The 19,963-nt window shown below is 39.7% G+C and overlaps 1 protein-coding gene and 1 pseudogene across 1 annotated transcript in view; one reads left to right on the forward strand and one right to left on the reverse strand.

The window, feature by feature from the left end:
- Nucleotides 1-763: 763 nt before the first annotated feature.
- Nucleotides 764-19,963, reverse strand: part of LOC126249093 (outer dynein arm-docking complex subunit 3) — a 350,869-nt gene continuing 331,669 nt past the window's right edge. The window contains exons 10-12 of the mRNA XM_049950744.1: nt 11,549-11,695; nt 4,023-4,193; nt 764-1,126 (exon numbers count right to left, since the gene is read on the reverse strand). Of these exons, the coding sequence (XP_049806701.1) occupies nt 899-1,126; nt 4,023-4,193; nt 11,549-11,695 (546 nt within the window). The 3' untranslated portion in view covers nt 764-898. The remainder of the gene's footprint in view (nt 1,127-4,022; nt 4,194-11,548; nt 11,696-19,963) is intronic.
- Nucleotides 15,890-16,007, forward strand: LOC126250095 (5S ribosomal RNA; annotated as a pseudogene).

The raw sequence follows: 19,963 nt of genomic DNA on the forward strand, positions 1-19,963 counted from the left end.
TTTCCTATTTGAATTACAAAATACACTTTATATTCTTGTGTGTACAACTAGGACTGACTGCTTGTCAATCTTATCTGCATATAATACCATACAGATGTGTTTGAAAATTATGTTGCAGCCTAGAAGTCATCAACCAATGAAAAATTACTTTTACATAATTCCTATTACATTAGTGTTAACAGGAGTGAACTTAAAATTTTTCTGTTAATCCTTACCATTGGGTTGTTTAAGTTTAATCTGTCACTCTTCTGTTACAATTAATCTGTTACCTGTCTGCAGCAAATTATAGTGTATCAATTTTCTTTGGTTGTTTGAAACTAACTTGTGATTCCCAGGTCACCTATGACCCAAGGTAGTGTGATAATGAAGCCATTACTTATAAAACTAAACCATTTATTTCATTTGGTCACCTAGAAATATATTTTATTTTGCACAGTTCTGTTAAATAAATCAATGTAATTTCCTTTATTAATTTTATTTTTTTACACTTCGTTTCTGGCAGTGTATTTCAAATGTGTACATTAATATTGTTTGAACAGTTATTCGAAAGTACAAATAAATATATTCGATTGACAATGACAGGGATTTTCACTCTTTTCGTTATTTTGTATTGAGTTGTCATCTTTTGGACTCATTTTGAAAGCTTTCCACAGTACAGTAAATGTAAAAATGAAAATCTAATACAAACTGCTGATTTATGGCTAATTACGCTTCTTCATAATTTCTTTTGTTTTACCACTTGGCCACAAACCCTCTTAACTATATCAGTCTGTGACAAAATAGATATTCCTCTGTATTAATATATTTGATTCACCTCAAATTTAAGCAAAATATTTAAATGTTTTATGCACTGCAAAATTTTGTACATGTGTTGTGTGTTGGCTTAATTTGGAGAAATTTACTTTCTTCCACGATTGAAATTGAACTGCTTTCGACGAGATTTTGCATCCACAATTATTTGGGCCTGGCGTTTCAGATAACTTCTTGTTGGCACATCATCCTCTTCGTCAGTCTCTGAGGTTGGCAAAATAGAGGTCCGAGACTCTTGGTTGGATTTTTGTTGGTTCTGTTGAAACTTCCAGCTTTCTTCAGCAATCAGTCTGCCACTACTATATGCCTGTGAAGACTAAATAAACATTGTTCATTAGGTTTATACAGCTCAATGGCGCTGAAAGTGCTATAAGATAGGCCATAAATAATAATGTGTGTTCACTCCTTTTGGAAAATCTGTAATGCATTAGAAAACTTTGGAAAAACTTCCTCAGATACTGAAAATAGAAAATACAGTTAGTTTTATCTGATTTGTTTTGTTATTAATGGAGGAAATATAAAATATACAACTGATGCATATTACCTTAGAAAATTTTATGATGTTTGCTTGATACCACATATGTTTTTGACACAGTATTTTATGACTCCAATTACTCAGAATATTATAGAAACTGAAGCTAGATGAAGTTCTGTTGATTGCAGGAAGGAAGTTATTTAATGAGTAATGTTACTCCTATTTAAAGAGTTCAATGTAGTGAATGACAACTTCAGACAATTCCGAAATAAAGCTGGACTTAGACCCTCAAGAAGAGTAAGAATGAAGAGAAAAATTTGAAATTTCATAGCTGAAATGATATGAAGCTGGATAGTGAAGAACCCTCACATGCACTCATCGACTTCAGTTTTTGAGTTTAAGCATTTACAATGCTTTCAGCATTAAAGTCATATGCATTTGTGTCGCCAGAATATTTTAGATATGAACATCTTACTGATACAGTTTGTTGTGATCATAGGAGTTGGTTAAAAAACAAGTGACGAAGATAACGAAATCTGACGGAAAATGTCCAATTGTACGATCTTCTGCGCGAAATTGACGAATGAATGGCATGACTTAAGTGAGTGTCTTGTGATAGTATGTACCCATTTCTGTTGGCTCTTAATGACTAGAAACTGACATCACATAAACACCCAATCTGTTTTCTAGCCATCACAATCAATGCTTTAGTTACTTCACCACCAATTCTACTCCTAGCTTGTAGACTGTGTGCTTCGGTTACTTGTAAAACTAGTTGTTGATTCCATTTTTGCCTTCAGTTATTGCTGTTGTTATGCAGTCATTCTTAATCAGCTTTGTTATTACACTGTTGACGTTTAATTTATTTTTCTTAAATTTGAGTTCAGCATTCACAAGGGATGTATATGGAACGTCCTAAAGTGTAAGAAATTTAGTTCCCAAATTTTCATTGCCGAATGAGGAAGGTTCATGCAACTGATGTTAATCAGGTATTGAATACACAAAAATAATGACAGAAACTGGAAATCAATGTTATGAATGGTTCTAAATAGCTAATGTCTATATTTAATAGAAATGTTTTCTCCTCCCAGAAACACAAGGTACACTATCTGATGAAAAGTATGCAGACACCTATTAGTGGATATTAATATAGCTTATGACCACCCTTTGCCTTTACGGTGACTTTAAATCTTCTGGGGACACTTACAGTAATATGTCTCAATGTCTGTGGGGGAATGGCATTCCTCAATTGCAAAACCAGAGAAGATGGTTTTGTTGGAGGCTGGGGTCAAGAGAGAAATCTGTGTTTTAACTCATCTGAAAGGTGTTCCATCCAGTTAGATCACGATTCTAGGTAGTCCAGTCCTTTCCACGAACATTATTGCTGACAAACCATTGCTTCACAGGTGCTGCTTTATATGAGGGTGCACTGTCATGCTGATACAATGAGATGATCTCCAAACTGTTTCTCAAATTTACACACTACAGAATGCTGTAAAATGTGTTTATATCCTTCCACATTTAGCGAGTTCTTAAGTGCAATAAGGAGATGATAGTATGCAATGCTACCATGAAACACTCATTGTACTTAAATGATCAAGAAAAGTGCAAGAGTTAGTGTGGGTTGTCTACATGCAGCGGTAGGGAAAATGACTTTGAAAGTACAACATCAACAAGATGGCGCTGGTGGACAATTTAAAAATGTAAAAGGGTAGGTTGTGGGAAAATAAAATTTTCAAAATTGCATGCAATTAAAAAATAATTTCCAAAATGGAATATAAGATTTCAAAAAATCCTAGATAATGGATCTAGCTTAGTCGTGGTTTTATTAATTCGTCCTTCTCCCCTGTTCCCATCTCCTCTCCTCTGGATACAAGCAAGTATTAAAACGAAACACTCAGTTTCATCCACAATAATTGCAGAAACCTGTAAGTGCGTTATTTATGATTTAAAATAATGTGCTTGATAATTGAATAATTTAAATAATTATAACAATTTAATTAGTAATTAAATAATTATACACGTGCAAAATTTAAGTAAATCACAGCTTAGTATTTTAGTGGAAATTAGATGAAATCATATTATATGCCCCAAGAGGGCTTAAAGTGAAGTTTGTATCTTGCAGTATTTCCATATGTATGCAACACACACATATGCACACATCTGTCAAATGTATACGGAAAATAGTACTGTAAAGTCTAAAGTAAGAACCACAATGCTATTTTCATGGCTAAATATGTCCAAAGAACATGCTAAGCAGACAGTTAACTTTTCATGTTTGCCTTAAAAGAGTAACGTAGTAAAACTAACCTTACCAGGCATACATTACATGTTAGTTAAAATACTATACTAAAGAGGCAAACATACAAACAAATAGACAGTCTGAATTACAGAAAGAATCTGATTATATAGACCTACACTTGCTGTAAGGCACGATGCATTCACTAATTAATTATTTCCACATCTACGTTGTTCTGTAAGTGTTACAATGGTATAGCATGAAAGGATGATAACATTTCAGTCTGAATGCTGTGTTATAGTAGTGCTATCACCTAATGTTTTTACAAGTTGTACAGAGAAGTTTCACCGCCAATTTAGGAGGAAGATGAAAATCTATCACTAGAAAATGTAATCGATATTTTTAATAGCCTAATATTGTTTTTTATTTGTATTTAAATTGATCATAGAAGACGTTAAGCAAAAAGCATACAAATAGTCGATGATAGTTGCAAATTACCAGTACGAGTTGTGATGATATGCAACTACTAAATAACAGCCAATATCTAAGCAAATTCCATAATGTGAAAATATCACTCTCACATGAACACCATTTTAGAACGGAAGGAAGAAGGTGTTCTGACGATTTCACTGTGGTGTATAGCTCAAACTGCATATTTTTGCAGCACTCAGGCAGAATGTCTGCCTTGTTGGCACACAACACAAGATAATATGGTGACAGAGATGAAACATCACCAAAGACGATGGTGCAACAAGATGGAGTCGATAACTCGAAAGTAAAATTATTTATCAAAACACATGCATGTTCCACACAAGTGCAATTACAGGTCTCGAATATTTCAACTGTGCACCAAAATAGAATCATATTACATGCAAAATTTCGAGCACAAAACACACTTTACATGCACAATGGACCTTCAGATGAAATATTTCCACATTTTAATTGCCTGCATAACTAATTAATATACACACAGCTCACTTATTGACACTACTGAAATAAACTGTAGGTTAGTTCATGACCATAGATCGATATCTATTCCACACAGTAAACTTATCAGTACTCGGTGGCAAAACACACACCTGAGCACTACTGCTGATCTGACTTAAAGCCTAAACTGTACTTTTCAACAACAATTTTTAAGATAAGCAATGCTCGTAAAAGCAGTTTACCATTCACTGACATGTCTTGGAATAAATTTTGCGTTGCTATATGATCATAAAGTAATTTTTTTTGCTGACGACAGAAACCTCCAGGAAGGAGCAGCTGTTTTCTTAACCACCTTACCTAGTCTTGATTCAGCTGGCAAGGATATGGCACAGTGGAGTAAGTTCAGCATCATTTATCTAAGCACTTCATTTCTATAGGTAAAACATAATGTTCTTACCACTGAGTTAGTGTTGATATTTGGTTTGTAGGCATAATACCACGGTCTTAGGCCATATGCCCAGAAACAAATATCAACAATAACGCTAATACCAGCTGCAAAAGCCTTCGTAACTTGATTATCACTGAATGTTTCTTTTTATTTTCCGTAACTATGTATGGAATATTACCGAGCGTTACTACCGTTGCTCCTACCGAGTTTCTACTACTTTTCAAGGTCACCCCGGTACTTACTTTCCCCATCGAAAAACACATGTAGCTTATCGTTAATAGGAGATTCTTTTACTGGGATTTTGTGCAGGGTTGATAATATCAAAACAAATATTGTTCTACCAAATCTTTATTAATTTTTGGATGTGCATTTACTCACAGAAAACTACTCATTCATTATGTTTGTTTGGAGTAATTTTAATAACATCCAGCTTAATTTTTGAATGAACATTTAAATCAACATCTGAATTATCTAATTCTTTTTCCAACGAGTAATTTGACAAAAAGAAAGAAGGTCTGTTGCTGTATAGTAATGTATGTCAATAAACTATCTTTTGTAGCCCCTTAATGATTAGCGCTGATCATTTCTTTAACATTCTAGCTGACAGTGTTTGTGAATTCTAATTTTGCTTTTCGTTTCCTCTACTACACTACTGGTAAAGCATTCCACGACTTCTTGGGTGTATGGTGTCAAGTCTTTTCCTCCATATTCTTGCGGAATTTCAATAGATAAATTGAGGTTTACAACTTTTGCAAATGAATCACCATTAAATTCAGTTATTGTGTTGGTTTTAAACTCTGCAAATGGCCAAATTGTAATGGAGTTTTCATATATTCTTTAATATAGTAAACGTCCTTGGATGCATTGATGTAGACATGTACTCCATGATGTGTCCCCTTTCCATTGCTTTTTACAATAAAAGATTATATCTTGCATTCCCCACTCATATCCAGATTTTCACATGCACTGTTCTTAAAGTGATATGTTAGCCTTGCTTGCAATGGCTTCATCTTTTTCCAGTGACAGTTTGCACTAACACAAGCTATGGTGCATGCAGTCTTGTATATTTGCTAGCTTCGCTTGCTGATGTGATGTGGGTTGCCAAACCAAACTGCTGGCAACTATTTTTTATTTAGTACTTATCATTTCTTGAAGGTTCTAGAAATATCTTGTATTTGTAATATTTGTATATTCTGAAATATGTTTGTGTAAATAACAGCATTCTGGAATATTCAACGTTCGTATAAATAACTGTACTCTTTGTCCAGGAGTTGAGCTCTGCTCTGGATATATGTTGGTGTCACCAATATATGTGCTTTCAGTACTAAGTGTTGAGCTTCATTAATGACCCTGCTTTCAGATTTGGATTTGAGCGTGGCTTAGATGTGACAGTTTTCTTATGTTATGGCAACTGTTTTTCGCATATACTTAAGTTTTCGTTTTTCGACTTCAATCGCTTCCATTTTCGTTTTTTTTATATACATAATTTATTAATTGTCCTTAAAGGAGTAATTTCTTTAACATGGAAAGGTTGAAGTGTGTGTGAGGCACACAACCTTTTCAAAGCAGTGTATGGTAAACAGTTAAATGGTTAAACAGTTAAATGGTAAAAACTGTAAATAGCAACTTGTTAAATGGTTAAAAGTTAATTGGTAATGGTTAAATCATAAATGCTTAAATGGTGAATAGTTGGATGGTTAAATGGTTAAACAGAACTTTAAGATGAGATTCAATGATACCAGCAAGTCACATGATGATGATGATGATGATGACAATGATGAGGCAGATGTGGAAATACTGCATACAGCAGTATTTGGAACCAGGTGAGTCAGAATGTGGCAGGAATCTTATGTGAAATCCTGAGTTCCCAACAGTTTCAAGAGTGTTCCAGTGGGTGAAAAGACTATTGCTAGATGTGAGCATAGGTATAAACACAGATATTGGTTTGAAACTGGTTCAGATGTTGACTGAACATTGCAGTTCTCAATATCCCTCTCAATTTCATTGCACAAAATATTAGTTTCAAAAGTCAGGTGCTGAAATCTTGCAGAAATATATGAAGGAAACTGGCGTTGTTGCAAAAAGGCACACTGAATGTGTCGGAATGTACTGAAACCGATTTCTCAATTGCAACAGAGATTGGGAACAGCTATTCCTAAAGAATACTGACCAAGACAGAGAATATGAAGCCAAAGAATGCACTGTTTTTATGAAAAGGGTAGGATAGTATATGTAACATGAAAGCAGGAGCTGGAGGAGAAAAGTGATGAGTATGAATACGATGTCGAAGATGGTGACAGAGATGAAGAAGACTCACAAAACAAAATTATAGCACGGATAGGTGGTGAACCGAAGGTAAATTTCGCAACCTTATTGAACGAGGTGGCGCAGTGGATAGTACACTGGACTTGCATTCGGGAGGACGACGGTTCAAACCCGCGTCCGGCCACCCTGATTTAGGTTTTCCGTAATCTCCCTAAATCGTTTCAGGCAAATGCCAGGATGGTTCCTTTGAAAGGGCATGGCCGACTTCCTGCAACATTCTTCTCTAATCCAATGGAACCGGTGACCTCGCTGTTTGGTCCCCTCCCCCCAATCAACCAAACAATCAATTGCGTATTTTTTTTTAAGCCGACTGGTTTTATTCAGGATTTCAAAACGCCATGTTATTCTACACACTTTTGGCTACAAAAACCTATTTTGCGATATAATCTCCGTTCGCCAGTTTACTGGGAGGACCTATTACGCCCACATGGCACCACTCTGCTGGCGACGATACCATGTTTCATTGCCGCGACGATGTTAGACAAAACATTGTCACGATCAGCCTCACAACGAGCAAGCAATTCCGCACAGCTGGTCCTTCGTTGCTCTTTATGGTCTTCTGTTAGGCGGCGAGGAAACCAACACGAACAAGTCTTTGAGTGCCCCAACCGGCGGATGAGTGTTTCAGCACTACCAACAGAGACGTCCAGTTGATCAGCGCAGTGTTTGATTGCGATCCGTCGATCCTTTTGAATGAGACTGTCTGCACGTTCCAATATGCGGGAGGTCGGACAGGTTTGCGCGACATTGTTGCGATAGTGACAGACACCTAGCCCAACGACTCACTGTGCTTTTGTTAACTGCTATGTCACTGTAGACATTTAGCCAGCGCCTATGAATATCGCCGATGCTCTGGTTTTTTGCCGAAAGAAACTCAATGACAGCTGTCTGCTTGGAATGCACGTCCTGCAGAGACGCCATTTTAAAGGCTATGTACAGTGGCGCCACTGGAACTTCATGAAATTACAGGGACTGAAGCGCGTATATTCCACGATGTCCTGCAACAATTTCGGTATTTTTTTAATCGAAATTGGCGGAAAAAAAGCTGAGTTACTTACTGAATGCCTCTCGTACATTACTTTCTACACCTTATAAATTGGTGCTGAAACATTACTGAATAACATTAGGGGACACTAGTACATTCTATAACACAGCATTCGGACTGTGTTGTAGACTGTTTATTTGTATACCAGTGTAACACTTAGAGAACAATTTAAATGTGTAAATAATTAATTTGAGGGTGCACTGTGCTTTATACCAATAGCATACCTACGTAATTACGTTCTTTGAGCAATTCAGACTGCCTATTTGTTTGCTTGTTTGACTCTTTACTGTAGTATACTAGCTGACATGTAATATATGCTTGGTCAGGTTAGTTTTAATATGTTGCTCTTTTATGACAAACTTGAAATGTTAGCTTTCTGTTTAGAATATTATTTATTGCTATTTTCGATGGAATGTAGCATTGAGGTACTGACTTAACAGTTTCCACTTACATATATACAAATAACGTTATGATAATTGACATAAAGAATGTCATTTTTGTGTTGCCAACGTATTTTTGTTAAGAGAATAATGTGACACTTGACAAGCACCATAGTACAATTTGGATGTGAAAAATAATTTATTTGACGCTCCATTCTGTCTTAAATTATGTAAGGTACTCATATCGAAATTTGCACTGTCACTAGTACTGCTTAACCTGAAAGTTCATGGTATAAACAGTGTGTGTGTGTGTGTGTGTGTGTGTATGTGTGTGTGTGTTTTGCTGATGTATTATATATGTAGAAATCCTGCGAGATACAACCTCTACACAATGTTTGAATAAATCGTTTGGATACTATGGAGTGCTTCCAAGTGGTGATTATACTTTAATATTCACAAAAATTGAGTCATTTAAATTTTGCACATTTAAAATCATTTAATTATTAATTAAATTATTTAAATCATAAATGACAGTTGTAGGCTTCATCGATTATGATGAATGAAACTGATAGTTTGTTTTAATACTACACTGATATTCGCTAGAGAGGAAAGGGCGAGGGAAGTTACAGACAACAACTGGGATGGTTGCGCCATCTTGGAGTTTTTGGATTTTTAATAATTATTTTTGGGAAATTATTAATGTTTCATATCTCGCCATCTTCCATTTTTTAATTTCACTTAATCCGCCACCTTACATTTTTTAATTTCCCACCAGTGCCATCTAGATGACATCATGTGTTAAAGGTCATTGCCCCTGCTACTGCATGTGGACGACCCACAGTAGCATTTGACATTTTCAAGGTACCGAGCGAGGTGGCGCAGTGGCTAGCACACTGGACTCGCATTCGAGATGACGACGATTCAAACCCGCGTCCGCCCATCCTGATTTACGTTTTTTGTGCTTTCCCTAAATCGTTTCCAGCAAATGCAGGAATGATTCCTTTGTAAGGGAATGGCCGACTTCCTACCCTATCATTCCCTAGTCCGACGGTACCGATGACCTCACTGTTTGGTCCCCTCCCCCAAATCAACCAACCGAGCTTTCCAAGGTCGTTTAAATGCAAATGGTGCTGGGGACTGCACCTTAATCATAAAAAACACACCCGTACCGTGACAGTACCTACTCCGTACTTCATAGTTGGCAATACACATGATGGCAAGTGACGTGCCCCGGACATTCGTCAAACCCAAATCCTTCTGTTGAACTGCCACAGAATTTAGCACGATTAATCACACCAAAACACAAGTTTCCAGTCCTCCTCCATCCAGCACGTCGCTGTTTACGCCACTTCAATCATCACTTAGCACTGATCACAGAAATGTGTGGCCTGTGAGGAGTTACTCGAGCATTGTACTCCGTTCTTCTTAACTCCCTAAGCACAGTCATTGTGCTATCTGGATTCCTGGTAGCCCTTTGGAACTCACCACTGATTCCTTCCGCTGGTTTCATGAGATTTTCTACAGACACCCTCGATGGTCATACATGAGGTCTGTATTAGTTTAGCTGTGGTTGTTCCTTCGCGTTCCCACTTCACAGTCAAACACCAACAGATTTAGCAGGCTTAAATATCACTTTTGGATTGGTTACATCGAATAACTAGCCTGTGTGCTCTCCTGGCCGAAACAATCTGCTGTTACTGTTTTTGTTTCTCTAATCACCACGCAGTACTCTATATACTGGCGGGTCCACCTCTCATACACAGTCCGGACACTTTTGATCAGATAAGCTGATCCTTGTGTGAGTTCTTATCTCTACGAAGAGATGACGACTTGTTAATGAACAACCACACCAAACAGGACACCTCTTAACTTTTATTTACTCCCTCAACCTCTCCCTCCTTCTGTCTCTGTCTCTCTCTCTCTCTCTCTCTCTCTCTCTCTCTCTCTCTCTCTCTCTCCCCTCTTCCTGCTCTATTTTTTCATGTCGTATAACTGTCTGCATACGTTATTCTTCAGTTCAAGGGTGCGATGGGAGAAAGCGCTAACCCACGAGAGAGTTGTTATATACTACATGTTTGATTACACTCAAAGACGAGAACATTAATACAATAAGACAAAACATGTTACATAGCAGGCACCTCTTTCTAGCGGTAATATGGAAAAAGTTGTTACGAACATGGTGCGTCTGAAAACACTAGAGATACAGTAATGTGATAAGACCAGTCCTTACATACTTAAGGGTTAGCACTATCTTCCGCCGACTGCTTCAGTTATTAACTTGACTGACAAATTTGGATATCAGCTATAACACATTTTCTGCGTTAGTGGTTAACAATTAATATTTGGAAGTTCCACGTTAACCTCTTACACCAATGAAAAATTAATACCTAGGAAGAAACGTTTTGTTAATTACTTCACAAGGATAATATTTTGCTCTTACATATAAGCCTATATAGTCCATTGTTCATCGTACTGTGCAATGAAAAGAGCACCCGCTAACGTACGAAACGTAATCTAAATCAAGGAAGTGTTGTATGATGTAGGCGCTGTGAGACTTTATTGCATTTATGTAGGATCATTCCTAAAACAGCGATACAAATAAAATAAATGAATGACGTGTATTAATAACTAAATTAAATTAGTAAAATTATGACCAGTATTCTTGCTAATACTGTGGAATGGAAAATATGCGGAACATATAAAGCACAAGGAAGCCATAGTAAATATTTTTCTTGTCTCTTAGTTCCACAAAATTATTGCTTTGATTATGACTAAAGTAAACATACAGACGCAACTTTTACTACAAAATTCAACCTGACTACATTACTACATCGTCAGGTTCCTCTTTCTAAGGCACTTCATTTTCTAGGAGACGGAGATGTGTGCTAAGGATACTTACACCTTCCTCCATGGCCTCTTTTCTTGCTTCTTCCCTTTGGCACAAAATCTGCACAGCGCTCTGTATTTTGTGCTCTAAGATGTGAAGCACTTCTTTGACAGTACCGAAGTCGGACGTCTGTGCAGGCAAAGGTACATCGTCCACATCCTAGAACGATAATATCTTGATTATTCGCAAAACTTGTAGCCTGTAAGTTATCTGTCTAAAGGCAAAATAGCTGTCACTTGCTTTTACAGGTCTGCTTTTAATTCAGCCAAACACTAGCACTAATTGAACAGTGCGGAAAATATAACTTAAAAACAAATTTTATTATAGTGTGTCTGTATAGTTGTAACTATTTTCTTATGAGTGGGTGTGCGGTAAAAGGATGGTTTTGAAAATGGTCGCACTCAAAAACGGTCTAAAGTCTGAAAAGGGGAAAAAAAGTTATCATTGCACTTTCTCTGTTTCTTCTAACACAGACTTTCAATGTAACATTTGCTGTATCGGTGAGGATGCTTCGTTTATTTTTCAATTTAAATATTGTATTGTTTTCTGTTTTCTTCGTTAGCGTGATGTACTGCACTATTTCGTAATATAGATCATCAATTAACAAATTAATTAAATGATTTACTCTATGTTATATCCACTCATTATGTTTTGAAAACATTCCCTCCACATCTTCGAATGAATTTCGCTAATTATTGAGTATGAATTCTTGACTTTACCAACAAAGATAAATATTTACAGGCCCAACATCTGCAGACAATTACGCACTTCAATAATTCCAGATCAGTTTATATCTACTGTGCAAATCACTGTTAAGTGTGTGGTGGAGGGTAACTATCATTCTATCACACAGAGTGGTTTTTCCTGCAGACAGCTTGTGTGGAGACTGCTTTTACTTTCTAAACCTATGGGCACGTCGAAACTATGTACTGGACCGGGACTCGAACCTGGTACCTTTGCCTTTCATTGGCAAGTGCTCTATCAAGGCCTACGTGAGAGGAGGCCTGTGACTTCCTCCAATGACGTCACAGCCTGAGTACTACGCACAGGTAAAGGCGTGATGGCGCTAACAGTTCTTGGTGTGATTTACAGTAAGCTAGTTTGAAACGAAAGTATAATCCGACGTATAAGGGGTTTCACACAGATTACATTACGATATAGAGAAAGCGAAGATTTTTCAAAGGAATTTTACTAAATCGAATAAATGAAAAGATAGAAAAGGAGCTGAGTGAAGAACAGCGTGGGTCTAGGAAAGGAAGAAGCACGATCGATCTGATATTTTCTATCCATCAACTGATGGAAAAAAGTTGGGAGTATAACAAAATGGTGATAATGGTTTTTGTAGACATAGAAAAGGCATATGACTCAGTTAACAGGGAAAGACTCTGGGAAGAAATGAAGAAGATCGATATAGAAGATGGATACATTAATGTCATAAAGACAAAGTACAGAGGACACAATTGTAGAATTAGAACACCACTGGGGAACTCTGAATACTTCGAAATAAGACAAGGACTTAAGCTGGGAAGTGTTCTATCTCCTGCACTTTTTAATGTTGTGATGGAGGGAATGAATAGGGCAGTTAAAGATATAGTAAAAGAAAAAGACAGAAAGATGATTTTTGGAGATGATACAGGTGATAAAGAGGTAGATGTACAGTTACAACTTGATGCGTGGAAGGAAATAATGAAAAGGTATGGATTAAAAATAAATAAAGATAAGAGTGAAGTAATGGTATTTGGAAGAGAGAAAGGGATCAACGGAAATATTATCTTGAATTGAGAACCCCTCAAAGTGGTAGAAAGCTTCACTTATTTAGGGAGTGAAATATCTAGCGATGGAAGAATAACTAACGAAATTAATAGGAGGTTACAGAAGGGAGGCAATTTCTACCAGACAATAAAACACCTGATTTCGAATAAGGAAGTTTCAGAAAAAGCAAAACTCCTTATGTATAAGAATTATTACTTCCCTATTGTCACCTATGGTGGAGAAACATGGACAATGACAGAAAGGGACTGGAGCAGACTGCAAGCAGGGGAAATGAAATTTCTCAGAGCAGTTAAGGGAAAAACAAGAATGGACAGAGTAAGGAATGTAGACATTAGAAAGGACCTTAAATAAGAAAGTATGAGAGAAGAAATTGAAAAAAAAGAGATTAAGATAGTATGGGCATGTTAAGAGGATGCAAGGGCAGAGACTCCCCAAAATTATGGAAGAACTAAAGTTGGATGGGAAAAGACCTAGAGGGCGCCCAAGAACACGGTGGAAAATGGGAGTGAGAATATCTGTGGAAAGGAGAGGTGTGACCTGGCAGCAAGTGGAGGAAGAAAAGTGTTGAGAGGACCGAGCCAAATGGAGAGGACTCGTCAGCACCCAGACCCGGCAGTAGCTGGAGTGGGATCCGGATATAGATAGATAGAGAAACTGAGGACAACAGGTAAAAACGATAAACACTTTTCAGCAATATTACTTTAAAAACAACTAGCCCTCGATGTGATTATTTACTTAATTTTCGAACGTTTTTGAAATGTCAAAAATGCAGTTTATATCCCATGTTACAGATAAATAAATATTCAGGAGGGCGAGCTAGTAGGTCAAAGACACGCCTTACACAGAAATATGTATTTGTTTCGAAAATTTGAGTACAAGGCAGTTGTTCTGTACTTAAGAATAATTGTTTGTAAATTTATTTGTAAAAATAATTACGAGAATCACATGTCCCTAAAAAGTGAGCACAGTCAACTCTCCTTTCCAGAAACTGTTTAAACACTTGACTACGATTTGTATTGCTTAGGACTGAAGTGTTTGAAACAATTGGTACCTTTCAACGAATATTTGAAGTATTAAATGAGATGGTTATTCTACGAGGGTCACTCCAAAAGGACTGCACACTATTTTTGTAAAAACACAGTTTTCATTCTGCATGTGTGAAAGTTTTACAGTGTGTAGATACATCCTTCCTGCTTGTTTTCAAACTTAGTTCAACCTGTTCCCGTGAGTGGCGCCGTCACAGCATGTCTTCAAGATGGCTGCTACACTTGACGTTCGTCAGAAGGAACGTGCTGTCATAGAATTCCTGTGCTGTGAAAACGAGACAGTGGGAAACATCCACAAGAGGTTGAAAAAGGTGTATGGAGATGCTGCGGTCGATCGCAGTACAGTTAGTCGGTGGGCAAGCAGGTTACGTGATGAAAGCGGGCACGGCAATATTGAGGACTGTCCTCGCAGTGGCAGGCCTTGTACTGCACACGCTCCAGACAATGTGCAGATAGTTAACGAATTGGTGACTGCTGACAGACACCATAGTGAATGAATTATCACGCTACGTCAGGATAAAGGAAGGAAGTGTTTGCAGAACACTGATATGTTGGCATTAAAAAAGGTTTGTGCCAGTTGGGTTCCCAGGATGTTGACTGGCTCACAAAGAAACAAGAAAAATGGTATGCAGCGAACTTTTGGAACAGTACGAGAATGGTGGATATGAATTTCTTCGAAGAATTGTGACAGGTGATGAAACATGGCTCCATCATTTTTCACCAGAGATGAAAAGGCAATCAATGGAGTGGCATCATGCAAATTCACCCAAGAAAAAAAAATTCCAAACCACACCTTCTGCTGGAAAGGTTATGGCTGTGGTGTTTTTCGATTCCGAAGGACTCTTGCTTGTGTACATCATGTCAAACGGAACCACCATAAATTATGATGCATATGTGATGACACTGAAGAAACTTCAAGCTCGACTGAGTCGTGTTCAAGCACATCGGCAAAAGCAGGATGTTTTGCTGTTGTACAACAATGCATGGTCACATGTCAGTCAAAAAACCATGGAAGTGATCACAAATCTCGGATGGACAACAATGAAACACCCGCCTTATAGTCCTGACCTGGATCCATGTGACTATCAGCTCTTTGGGAAACTGAAAGACTCGCTTCGTGGAACAAGGTTTGAAGATGATAACTCCCTTGTGCACGCTGCCAAACAGTGGCTCCAACAAGTTGGTCCAGAATTTTACCGTGATGGTATACAGGCGCTGGTTGCAATATGGCGTAAGGCAGTTGAGAGGGATGGAAATTATGTGGAGAAATGAAAGTATTGTTCCTAAAGACTGTATCTACACACTGTAAAACTTTCAAATATGTAGAATAAAAGATGGATTTAAAAAAAAATAGTGTGCATTTCTTTTGGAGTGACCCTCATAATACGCCTCTCAGTAGATATAAGTTACTGTCACTGGCTATCCCACATGCAGAAAACTCATCACTACATTTTGTCTTTGAATATCTGAAGTATGTAATGCTGTCTTACATAATGATGAAGAGTTTTGAAATATTCTAAACTAGCTGTTAAGAGCCAACGGCCTTACCGCAGTGGTAACACCAGCTCCCATCAGATCCCCGAAGTTAAGCGTTGTCGGGCTGGGTTAGCACTCGGATGGGTGATCATTCGGTATGCCGAGCGCTGTTGGCAAGAGGGCTGCACTTAGCCCTTGTGAGGCAAACTGAGGATCTACTTGATTGAGAAGGAGGGGCTCTGGTCTTCGAAACTGACATACGGCCAGGAGAGCAGTGTGCTGACCACATGCCCCTCCATATCCACATCCAGCGATGCCTATTGTCTGAGGGTGACACAGCGGCCGGTCGGTACCGTTGAGCATTCGTGGCCTGTTCAGGAGCAGAGCTGTTAAGACTTTATATAATTCTTTAAAACAAAGAAATATAAAAATGCGTCTGTCATTACTTTGATTTAATCAGTTATTACACATAGCGCTGAACTAATGGCTAGTTTCAAAGAGCAAAACTATTTTTGCTGTTGGATTAAACTGATTAGGTATGAAATACTTTGCAGTATCTGTTGTGTCCTTGTGTGAGTTCACAACTCTAGATAAAATTCCCAGATAGTGACAAAACAAAAGATACTTTATTCCAACATATGTGAAATGAAATGTTTCACAGTCAATGTCCTGTAGCATCTCAGGGCAGGATGCTATAGTGGATGAGTTATAGAGGTCAAGTCGAGATCTGGATGAGGCTGACAACTGACCGTCCAAGAGACACATCTATGCTGACTCCGAGGGTAGATGCCCGTCTCATGCCCGAAGGCATCACTAAAACAATATTACAATATTAAACATTTATTGTATACAAAATAGAATAGCTGACGCTTCGATGTTCGTGTAGCTACAGCAGGCAATGCTGGTGGTAGCATACCATCTTGGAATGCATTGATCAGCACCTGGCACACGGTTGGCGGAGTGTTGGCTCAGAAGGAGCGACATCAAGAGGCTGGTCGCCTTGTCTACATTAACACTCAGCTGTGTCCACAGCAAGTGGCACATAGATTCTGGGAAATTATGGTCAGAGCAGCCACGACCCCACTGTAGACTGCAAACAGGGAAGGCAAATATCAGTTCCGTTATAAGTGCTTGAAGTTGTGCAGAGAAGTGCCATGGCCTCGAGTCAAGAGAGAGGACTGGCACTATCTAAGTCTGCACAGGGACAGAGGTGACTGGCAGCAGTGTGATGCTCACACGATGGTGGATGATGATTTGCTCCTAGGCACTGCTGGTTATATCTTCAGAAGGTCTGCTGGATGACGATGGCCACTGCTTCCATCAGTCTTGACCCAGCAGTTGTCTTCGCAGCTAACAGTGACTAAGTACCTCCATGCAGGACTTCCTGGCCCCTAGAAGATCAAAGGCGGCAACTAGACGTGCAAAGGTCGACTGACATAGGCCTTCCTTCTCGACAGGATGGCTGCAAACTTACTTGAACCTCACCAGAACAGAAACTGTATTTATACAGAATGACCTGATGTGCTCTGCTGTAGTGGAGTGGTAATGACATTATTCGTCCTGGTTTTTCCATTTAGTCAGCTCTCTTGCTAACTTTAGGATTTCACAACTTTATCTTTCAGACACACTTTCCGATAATGTCATTTTGCTACGTTGCTGTGTTGTGTCCTCATTTTGTTCAGGATGTTGCAATAGCTTTAGTGTTCACTGCTGCTCCATCAGCAGTCTTTTCTCTCTGCATTGCCAGGGCTGAACTTCAAGATTTTTCTGGCCACAGAAGTTATACTACTCTAATGTGCAACAGTCGACTAGGATATACACTCCTGGAAATGGAAAAAAGAACACATTGACACCGGTGTGTCAGACCCACCATACTTGCTCCGGACACTGCGAGAGGGCTGTACAAGCAATGATCACACACACGGCACAGCGGACACACCAGGAACCGCGGTGTTGGCCGTCGAATGGCGCTAGCTGCGCAGCATTTGTGCACCGCCGCCGTCAGTGTCAGCCAGTTTGCCGTGGCATACGGAGCTCCATCGCAGTCTTTAACACTGGTAGCATGCCGCGACAGCGTGGACGTGAACCGTATGTGCAGTTGACGGACTTTGAGCGAGGGCGTATAGTGGGCATGCGGGAGGCCGGGTGGACGTACCGCCGAATTGCTCAACACGTGGGGCGTGAGGTCTCCACAGTACATCGATGTTGTCGCCAGTGGTCGGCGGAAGGTGCACGTGCCCGTCGACCTGGGACCGGACCGCAGCGACGCACGGATGCACGCCAAGACCGTAGGATCCTACGCAGTGCCGTAGGGGACCGCACCGCCACTTCCCAGCAAATTAGGGACACTGTTGCTCCTGGAGTATCGGCGAGGACCATTCGCAACCGTCTCCATGAAGCTGGGCTACGGTCCCGCACACCGTTAGGCCGTCTTCCGCTCACGCCCCAACATCGTGCAGCCCGCCTCCAGTGGTGTCGCGACAGGCGTGAATGGAGGGACGAATGGAGACGTGTCGTCTTCAGCGATGAGAGTCGCTTCTGCCTTGGTGCCAATGATGGTCGTATGCGTGTTTGGCGCCGTGCAGGTGAGCGCCACAATCAGGACTGCATACGACCGAGGCACACAGGGCCAACACCCGGCATCATGGTGTGGGGAGCGATCTCCTACACTGGCCGTACACCACTGGTGATCGTCGAGGGGACACTGAATAGTGCACGGTACATCCAAACCGTCATCGAACCCATCGTTCTACCATTCCTAGACCGGCAAGGGAACTTGCTGTTCCAACAGGACAATGCACGTCCGCATGTATCCCGTGCCACCCAACGTGCTCTAGAAGGTGTAAGTCAACTACCCTGGCCAGCAAGATCTCCGGATCTGTCCCCCATTGAGCATGTTTGGGACTGGATGAAGCGTCGTCTCACGCGGTCTGCACGTCCAGCACGAACGCTGGTCCAACTGAGGCGCCAGGTGGAAATGGCATGGCAAGCCGTTCCACAGGACTACATCCAGCATCTCTACGATCGTCTCCATGGGAGAATAGCAGCCTGCATTGCTGCGAAAGGTGGATATACACTGTACTAGTGCCGACATTGTGCATGCTCTGTTGCCTGTGTCTATGTGCCTGTGGTTCTGTCAGTGTGATCATGTGATGTATCTGACCCCAGGAATGTGTCAATAAAGTTTCCCCTTCCTGGGACAATGAATTCACGGTGTTCTTATTTCAATTTCCAGGAGTGTAGAAACTGACAACACAGAAATTACTATCTTCTTGACCTGATACAGATGGTTTGTTGACAGAACAATAACACTTGAAATTACTATGTCCTTGTCAGATGTCAGACACTGCTGAGATTTTCTCGGTACAAGTCTAAGACCAGTCAGTCACCTATTCCTAGTGATAGATCATGGGAAAAATCATAATAGCCAAGTCACCTGCCATATACCAATACTGAAACATAGAGTCCACAGGACAGCAATGTCGAAGGAGGTGAAGGCTCTGGCAGCAGTGGCTGGCTGCTTGTTGAGGCTGCTGTGATGTGTCTCCAAGATTGGTGCTGTGGATGGAACAGGTATCGCTGTGAAATGGAGATCCACATTTGGCTCTTTGATGGAGCTGCTTGGTTCAGCGAACTGAACTGCATGCTAGTGGCTGGGTGCTGTCTTAAGAACAGGCCCGAATCTTTTCACTCCTTGGTGGACACATGATACCTAGATGTGAAGTAGAGCCCAAAAATGTAGCACGGAATGGACACAGCCTGTTTATGTAGAGTCTGTCAGTATTCCTCTTGGCAACAAACCAGCGTTTTTATGGTCAGCAGTAGATACTTTAATGCCTCAAGAGTAAGATTCATAAGCTTACCTGTATGAAATATCTTCATAGGTAAAAGTCCACCCATGTTTACCTGAATTTTAGTAGCAACTTTATTGCTTTCGAAGGTTCCATATAGACACTCACATCTGTACGTAACTTTTGGCAAAATATCTAAGACGATATTCAAAATTTTTCATGTCGTGTCATCTGATTAGCTTTTTCTGTTAATTATGCAACCTGACGAGCTTACACTTCAGCTTCACACTTCACTTGAAAGCTTTTTCTAATTCAACAGGTGCAGCAATGGGAGTACAAAC

The sequence above is a fragment of the Schistocerca nitens genome, chromosome 3 (assembly GCF_023898315.1).
Source record: "Schistocerca nitens isolate TAMUIC-IGC-003100 chromosome 3, iqSchNite1.1, whole genome shotgun sequence".
In the NCBI taxonomy this organism is placed as follows: domain Eukaryota; kingdom Metazoa; phylum Arthropoda; class Insecta; order Orthoptera; family Acrididae; genus Schistocerca; species Schistocerca nitens.